The 554-nt window shown below is 59.4% G+C and overlaps 1 protein-coding gene across 1 annotated transcript in view; it reads left to right on the top strand.

Annotated features, from left to right (window-relative positions):
* CACNA2D4 (calcium channel, voltage-dependent, alpha 2/delta subunit 4) overlaps positions 1-554 on the top strand; it is a 79,244-nt gene that overhangs the window by 77,859 nt on the left and 831 nt on the right. The window contains exon 41 of the mRNA XM_010845215.1: positions 448-530. Within this exon, the coding sequence (XP_010843517.1) occupies positions 448-530 (83 nt within the window). The remainder of the gene's footprint in view (positions 1-447; positions 531-554) is intronic.

The following is a 554-nucleotide window of genomic DNA, read 5'->3' as shown; positions in this document are numbered from 1 at the left end:
TCTGAGCCACCCGGGAGCCTCTGGGGACTCAGTCCCACCAGAGGTTCCAGAACTGAGTCCCCAGAGGCTCCCGGGTGGCTCAGACAGTAAAGAACCCACCTGCAATGCGGGAGACCTGAGTTCGATCCCTGGGTCAGGAAGATCCCCTGGAGAAGGGAATGGCTACCCACTCCAGTATTCTTGGGCTTCCCTGGTGGCTCAGACAGTAAAGAATCTGCCTGCAGTGCGGAAGACCTAAGTTCGATCCCTGGGTTGAGAAGAACCCCTGGAGAAGGGAAAGGCAACCCACTCCAGTACTCTTGACTGGAGAATCCCATGGACAGAGGAGCCTGGCGGGCTACAGTCCTTGGGGTCACAGAGTCGAACACGACTGAGCGACTGTCACACACACAGGCTCCAGCGTCATCTCTGCCTCAGCTGTGTTCACCTTAACAGTGACCTCTGCACATAACGCCTCTGTCAAGTGCGACAGGATGCGTTCCCAGAGGCTCCGCCGGCGCCCGGACGCCTGCCATGCCTTCCATCCAGAGGTGGGGGAGGGGGGGGGCTTCATC

The sequence above is a fragment of the Bison bison genome, unplaced genomic scaffold, assembly GCF_000754665.1.
Source record: "Bison bison bison isolate TAMUID 2011002044 unplaced genomic scaffold, Bison_UMD1.0 scf7180017864213, whole genome shotgun sequence".
Lineage (NCBI taxonomy): Eukaryota > Metazoa > Chordata > Mammalia > Artiodactyla > Bovidae > Bison > Bison bison.
Note: the sequence above shows the minus strand (reverse complement) of the source record. Positions and strands in the feature narration are given on the sequence as shown.